The sequence below is a fragment of the Amblyomma mixtum genome, chromosome 2, assembly GCF_055824585.1.
Source record: "Amblyomma mixtum isolate Tamu chromosome 2, ASM5582458v1, whole genome shotgun sequence".
Taxonomy (NCBI): Eukaryota; Metazoa; Arthropoda; class Arachnida; order Ixodida; family Ixodidae; genus Amblyomma; species Amblyomma mixtum.
In genome coordinates, this window is record NC_143013.1 from 271,611,368 (window position 1) to 271,619,341 (window position 7,974).

Sequence of the window (7,974 nt, forward strand, 5' to 3'; positions counted from 1 at the left end):
CCAGAGCTCCAATATCTGGCTCGCTCTTTCTCGGCGACTACTCGAATCTGTTGCTTCTTTTCCTCTCACCTTCCATTTTTTATATATGTGTCTATCACTTTCAACAGCGAAAAACTCGCCGGCAAGGCTCAAAGAAGCTGCGGTGCGAGAGAGCTTCGTCGACGACCTCCGTGCCGTGCAAACCCGGCTGAGCGGATTCGTGGAGTTGACCGCAACCTCGCAGGATGCATGTACCAACAAAGAACAGGCCGCGTCCAGTAATGCAAACAGCTCTTATCAGTCGTCTCGGCAGCTCTCTGCCTGATGTGTGGTCAGCTGGGAGAGATAGCGCCTCGGCGACGCAAATCTAATCTAATCTCACGACGAAGAAACCGGAGAAGAAAGCAAGGCATACATATACACCGCTCACTCAGGGACGAGAGATGTCGCCATGGTGGCGCGCGTCACCAACGTTTATTCAAGGGTATGCGAAGATTCGTGTTGAGGGTTCCCGCGGGCTAATCGCTGCGGTCTCGAAGGCGTTAGATGCGACGTTTGGAAGGCGCTTAGGTTGTTCAACACTCTGCATGACGGCACACTCGCTCAAAGTGGCAAAAAGCGCATGTCAAGCGAACGTATAAATGTTTGGGGGTTACTTTGCTCTAAACGCGGTCCAATACGGCTGGGACATGAGGCGAGGACGACGCGGAAAATTACGTACTAAATTAAACGTAATTTTCGCTAATGGTCGCTGATGATAAACGGCGGCTTGTAGGTGCATTTCCACCTTCTCAGTGTCTTCGTTAGAATAGTCTGGACATTTGCTTCAGTTCGCTGAATTTCTTTCCACTACATTCACTGCGGTTTTCCTATCAGGAAATTCCGAAGCCACATCATACATGCTTATCTACTGCGTCCGTCTCAAACGGGAAAGTAGCAGGAAGCGATACGCGATACGTGGTATATGGGAGTGTCTTCGATGACATCACTAGAGAGACAGAGAGACTGACGTGTAAGCTGCGATGACTTCGCGAGGGCAAATTCACGTATTCGAAGGCGCTTCAACGGGAGGTAATTAACGAATGAGTTCATTTTTCCCACGAGCGCATCCCGTGAATAACGACCTCGAAACGAACGCGACAGGCGTCGCGTAATGCTGACTCCATATCGAATTCCCAGTGGCGCGTCTCGTAACATTTGTAAAGCCAGGATGATGATGCATGTGCATCTCCCTGATCCGCGAATAGCGGCTGCCCTGTGGGAGTTGAACTAGCCCCTGAAAAACGTCCATGAAGAATATAAGTAGCGCGAAAGCTCAGTTCAGTCAATCAAAGAAACACGTGCAAGACTGCGTCTGGAGTTTGATTTCATGCGATAACTTGTCTCCGTATTTTCCCGTACAAGACCTTATACATAATACCTTTTATATGTGGACGAGACGGCATTTGGAGATACGAGCGTGCGTATAGTTAAGCTGCCGCGTGAAAGGGAACGCCAGTAAGAGCTGTACCCCATTCCTGCATCAATGCATTCCTCTGCTTGTACACGTGCGTGTCAGCCTTTAGCGTGTACTGAAGACGAAAAGTTGAGTTCGAAACACCGTTCGCTGAGCGATGTTGGTCCAGATTCCGTCAATCTGCACTTCTTATGTCTTTTCCTTCGCAGGCTGCAAGACAGCGAAGCAGACTAGGCGGATGTAAAGTCACTTCAGGCGTATGCGTACCGAGCGAAGCAATGAATCCTCGACCTTTCATGCGTCAGAATATTGCGTCATTTTTATTGTTTTACTGAAGATATCCCCGCGAACGTGTCCCCCGCCACTCCTCTACGTCGCAGAGAAACCTACCCGACCAAAATGGTGTTTTATAAAGAAAGCAACAGACGGACATCACGACCCGACAGGAGACGCGAAGGATGTCCAGCGAATTAGGTAAACGTCCAGAAGATCCAACAAAAGTCTTTCATGGGCCCTGTAACGGAGCTTTCAATAATGCACTCTTGCAATGCGCGGAAATTAGAGCTCAGCTATACCACACAAAGCGCGTAACGCAGCATTGAACTTTAATTTTTATTTACTTTTCATTGCGTTTTTTTGCAGCTGATAATGAGCCCTGTAAAGTCTTTTGTGAGAACATCCCCACCGAGAGATATATAACAAAAGAGGCCCAGTAGCATTCTTGATGAAGTAGTGAGAATCCGAAAAGGGTAAAGTGCGCCACCACGCCCCTACCCTTTCTTACTATCGCTCCTCCCTTTCTTTCCCTCTTCCTGTCCTTTCATTCCCGCTAGCCGCAGCTCAGGTATGCTTCAGGTTTCGATGGCAGATGCCGCGGCTAGCAACATCTTTTCCGTTCATTGTTATTTTTATTAATAAATAGCCACTAACAACAACAAATCCGTCTCCTCTGGAGCACTTGTGACAGCTCAGAACGAAGTGCGACATTACTAGCGACGCACCGACATTAAATACACGTGCTTCGGCGCCTAAAACTCTCACGAAGGCCCATAAAGAAACAAAATCGTCAAAATGAGATTTCCTTCATTTTCTTCGAAAGCTGCTTGCATACAGCTTGTGCGAGATGGCTATGTTTGGACAAGCGCTTGTTACGGCCTTTCGGGAAACAAATTACGCCTTCGAATAATGCACGCGTGTTTGATCTATAGCCCTGCATTTTTAAAAGAAAGCATCATTTGCAGCCGCGTATACACAGAGACATAAAAATAACTCCCCTACACTCCTTCTCGGTTTTAATCCTCAGCTGAGTTAAACAGTCGTTTGCGACGGGCCTTCCTTCGACTTTAGTCTTTTAGATGGTGGTGGGCACTTAGCGTCTGAAGGATTACAAAACGGCCGCAGCCGCCGAGTTAATTAAAGACTTCTTCTGCGCAGCACTGCGCGGACTGTCTCTATTATGCAACACAGTAACCAGCTTCCGTTTCCCCTGTGCCTTATGCCCGTTTTTTTCATGTTTTTTTTCTTCTCTTTACTAGTTTAAGCCGGCTCAGTATACAGTGACGGGAGGGGAAAGGCCATGCGCGGAGCTCATAACCCATCTTCCCAGAAGAGCACCGCGGCCGGGTGTGTCTGCGAGGCGCCCGCTTCTTCTGCCGTTTCCCGGCAGTCTGTTCCAGAGAGCAAACCAATGGAGCGATAACGAGGCAGTTTCTTACACGCTACGGCATCCCCCCCCCCCCCCCCCCCCCTCCTCCCTTCCCTCCTCCCGGTAATCGGCTCCTCTCTCTTCCGGCCGTTCGTACAAGATCCTGGGTCGAAGGCTCGTTCGCTCACCCAAGCGTTAAGCGCGCGACTCCACCGCGCACCCCTGAGCGCTCGCTTCCCCGAAGTGCTCGCGAGGCTCAGGAAGTTTGAGCAACTTTGCTCTGAAAACACACTCCGCGCCCTTCCGCGCCTTCGCGATGCTGTGGAGAGGGACGAGTCCCGTCCTCTTCCTCCTCGCCTGAAGCCATGTTACGTAGTGTCGCGGTTCCCGTACGCGGTGCATCATCGGACGGCGATCTCGACCGGCACGTGCACGCAGCTACGGAAGTGAGAAGTAAAAAAGAAATGGAGAAAGAAGGGAGGAAGTCAAATATATATGAAAAGAGCTGTCCGCGACGCCGGTAACCAGCTTCTCTCGGGCTGCGGGAGAAAGGTGGGTGTGTTTATCTGCAGCGTAGGCAACGCCACCTAGACACTAACACCTAGGTCCAAAAATACCTAGACACTGGGTACCAACACCTAAGTAGTGCTGGCTGGCGTCAGAACGACGCCGCCACTTATGTCCAATAACGCCTAGACACTAGGTGTTAAAACCTAGACCCATCAACACCTAAGTTGTACTGACTCATGCCGGAACACCAGGAAGCCAATTTTTGTGGAAACGATCAAGTATATAAGCTTGAGCATGTTTCGGTAAGGTGTGTTGCGCTTAGCCCCATTCCTTCGTCGTATCGACGAAACGACGGGATATAGCGAAATGAGCCCCTCCGACGAAAGCATTGCGCTTCATCCGCGAAAGACAGTTTCGACAGGCGCTACTGCACCTAGACCGGTGGTAATCGTAAACGAAGTGAATCATCCGGTCTGTTTCGCTATAGACAGAGGTTCCAGTGTAAGAGAGCGGCGTCTGCGGACAATTCCGTGAGGCACGCTATAAAACTGAAGCGCTAAATAACGAGCTGTTGGGACAATTACCAAGGAGACAGAATAACGCATGACATGTATACGTTTACGTTTGTTTTACTTTTTGTTTTCTTCATATTGTGTCTCGTGCTTTAGCTCTTTCTGTCCGTTAGTTGAGCGCGCAGTCTTGCGAAGGTCCTCGCTGTTTTCACAGGCGAATGACCTTTTCCTGCTCTTCCCATTGTTAACCGGAAGACTCGCGAAAGGAAATTGGGCCGTAAAGCCAACTTGCCCCGCTCAGCCAGCGTCAGCTGTCTGCAAACATATAGCGCTCCTTTGCGTCTACGGTTCGCTTCAGAGACCCGGCGTAGGGGTACGTATATGAACCGGACATATTCGGACGTCCCTTTCTGCCGTCTTGAAAGCATCGCCTACGCCCTGCTCACCACCCAGGTGAAGTTCTGGAACAGAATGAAGCTGTACTCTGGAATAGCGTTGGTACGAAATTTGACACGAAAGGGTAGGTATGTAGTCCTGCGCCCTATCAAACTTAATATACAACAGGAAAGTGTTAAATTGGATGCATTTGAAGAGCAAGCCGGTGCCATGATGTAGAAGTGCCTTTTTAAAGTACGGGCGATGGTGCTTCAGGGACGAGATGCATCTGTGCTTCGAGAAGCTAACTTCCGTCCTTTGCAGCTCAGTATTTGTGCATCTGATCCCCCTACTACGCCTCCTCTACCTTGATGCATAGTGCATGAACTCAATCCTGACGTTTAAGGCAGACTAGTCGGCGGGAACCTGGGAACAAGCAGACGCAGCAATGTATTTCCATATGGTAATATCGAGTGAAACAATTTCATCACTCGCAGCATGTTTTCGATGCTAGTCTTTCCACATACCTGCAGATCTACCAGTTAAGCGAAACCTCGACATCACCATGTACACTGCGCATATGCGTTTAGTGCAAGTCTGAGCACATAGGGAAGGAAATGATACACATCCGTGTTGCAGTTGAAGTGAAATGACGTTTGAATGCTGTCAACAAGCTCAGGCAGGTGCAAAGGCTCAATATGGGCTCATGTTGGGCTAAACACGCTTATTATTTGAAGCGCCGACCGACCAGCAACCAAGAATACAAAGCCAACCTTCTGGTTTGCGAAACCGATGGGGAACAATAGAGGGTGGTTCTGTAAGACAAATTAAATTGCCCCCAACTCTCTTTAACGCTCCGTGCTAATTACATGGGAAGGTAAAACAATCACTCAGGCTACTACAGGAAAGGCCGAAAGTAGAGGTCCGCCGTCCCTGCCGGCTTCTCTCACAAGCTAAGCATCCGGTGCTGAAAACCGTTTTGCACGCCCGCGCGGCAGCGTGCCAAGCTGCGCGCAAACCTTGTAGTAGTTAGAAGAGTGTTTTTGTTGTAGTTTTTTTAACCCAAGCGCGCACGACGCTAGTGTGTTGTAGGTGCGCAGACGTAATTAATCTACGCCGTAACGAACGAAGTTCCGGCACTGCCCGCTAAACCAGCGGCTATTGTCGTATTGTGAAACACAATCCCGACGAAGTCCCGCAACCCGCAAGTAGTCTGCACACCAGAGCGCGAGAGCGCCTCGCGTCGATGACAGTTGGCCCAACAAAGCCAAAAGATCAGCTTTACGAGAAAATTTTGCTTCTTGCGATGGCACAATCAGCTGTTGACTGTCACATATCTGGGAGTGACAAGTGGGGAGACAAAGTATTACGTAAGAGGTGCAGCATGTCGTTGCATAACAACGAAAGTAGTACAACCTTCTTCCCGTCAGTCACCGTCAGAAGTCGTCAGAATCGTACCTGACGTAGTCTTTTCTGCAAATGCATTTTCATCCCGTCTGCTTTAATTGATGTGCGCGTTTTATCGCTTTCAGCCCAGTAAATTCCGTCAAGCATAACGCGCAGGTCCCTTTCGGTGCGGCGGCATTAAACAGGGACGCGGAAGAGAGACTGACAGGACGTCGCGCTGTCACTCACCAGAGCATCCGCGTCCGAAACCGAGGATTCTGTGGCCGGATGCGCCGACGACGCAGCGGTCAGGAGGAGGAGCAGCTGGAAGCCGAGCCGCCGCGTGCTCTTCGTGTTTGACGTGCGCGGCGGCGGCCCGCGCCGCCCACCACAACTGCGGCTCTGCATTCTCGTCAACGGTGGCGCGTCCTTGTCGTCGTTGTCGACTTGTGCGGCGTGTCGCGGGCCATGCCTCGCCTCAGCAGCGCGAGGAGCCCGCTGCCCTGCGTGTCCGAGTCCGCGCGCACGACATCATCGTCCCGACTTCGGCACCGCCGCGCACCCCTCGCTGCTGCTGCTGCTGCTCGCTCCCGCTGCTCGCCGTCGACGGGGCCTCCCAGGCGACGACCGGCTTCGGCGGGCGCTCGCGAGTCTCTCCTCCGCCGGCGGCTGCGTGCGGACCCGACGGACGGGGCTCCACGCGCCGGCGCAGTTGCCCGATGCGCGCGCACGAGGGCGCGCAGAAAGGCGCGCAGTTTGAGCGGGAGTTCTCTGGGGGGCCCGAGGTACCTAGGGAGGTACCTAGGGAAGTTAAAGCCGAAATTTGGGCGAGTTGGCACGCGCTCATTAAGCGACAGCGCAAAAAAACAAAACAAAAAAACGACGGGACGTAGACAGAGAGAGCCATAGACAAGCGACTAGACAGACGGCGCTTGTCTATGGCGCTTGTATGCGGTTCTTTCTGTCTACGTACCGTCGTTTTCTGCGCTGTCACTTAACGAGCGCCTAGGGAGGAAGCCGGGCGAGCAGCGCCATTGTGTATGCACTTTCCTCCTCTCTTTGATTCTTTCTTACTTCTGCCTTCAGTTCTGTCTTTATCGCTTCCGTGCTTCCTGAATTCCTTGCCTTTTACCCAGAAAGCATTAGTACCTCCATGTCGGAAAAAAATTGTCCTGTGTCAGCGCCGGCGACCGTTCGAAGTCTCGCAGCCGGAGCGGCGGGAGCAACCGACCGCTCCGGCAAACTAGGTGGACCACCTATGTGACGTGATCTTGCGGCGTCATCACTACCTGCCCATCGGATAGTGAGCAAACTGTCCGCCGTGCCAGGTAGCAGTTAAAATAATGATTGGTCGGGAGAGGTTCCTCGGGAAGAGACACCTAGGTCGCATAAGCCGCACTGGTGGCAGCACCTGCCATCGCAGGGCAGTGACGCATCGCTTAACCGCTGCACCACTGCGCCAGGAGGGGTATGAGTACTCACAGGGATCTATGAATGTTAAGTCGAGAATTATCAATTTCGCATACATGGGCGTTAAACCAGTAACGCCATCTCGTCATACCCTTAAGGCGGAGGTTAAGCTTCCCCTCCAGTTTTTTGTTTTAAATTAATATTAGTGAATCACCCCTCCCCACCGTCATCTTTTCTTTTCGTGTCACTCTTCCGTTGCAAATTTATTCCAACTCACAACTCATTTAGTTTCAATCGTGATTTATCTTTTTCCCGTGAAATGCCTCCTTCATTTCTCTCACAATCCTCTTCTCTTCGCGGGGCTTCTGAGGTGTCGTGACGTTACAGTTAGCTGTTATGAGAATTCCGGTGCCTTTTTTTGAGAGTAGTAGTTATTAACATACCCTTTTCTTCTTGTCTGTCTGTCTTCATTTCATTTTTTTTTCTTTTTGCTTCTAAATCGCTAATTTTCATGACCATTTTCCTGCTATTCTCTCCCTCTTTAACTCTGTCCTTGGCTCCTCCTACTTCCAGAGTCTTTTCAAGCCTAATCTACCGGGATACAAAGCCTCAGAAAAGATTCTCGCAGTTAGCATGTGAAACGAAAGGAAAAAAACTATGGGGGCGCTTAAGTGACCCGAAGAGTGGAATGCGTTATAACT

At 50.8% G+C, this 7,974-nt stretch overlaps 1 protein-coding gene across 1 annotated transcript in view; it reads right to left on the minus strand.

Annotated features, from left to right (window-relative positions):
- Positions 1-6,533, minus strand: part of LOC149364008 (matrix metalloproteinase-2-like) — a 228,862-nt gene extending 222,329 nt beyond the window's left edge. The window contains exon 1 of the mRNA XM_089574004.1: positions 6,113-6,533. Within this exon, the coding sequence (XP_089430130.1) occupies positions 6,113-6,271 (159 nt within the window). The 5' untranslated portion in view covers positions 6,272-6,533. The remainder of the gene's footprint in view (positions 1-6,112) is intronic.
- Positions 6,534-7,974: the final 1,441 nt, after the last annotated feature.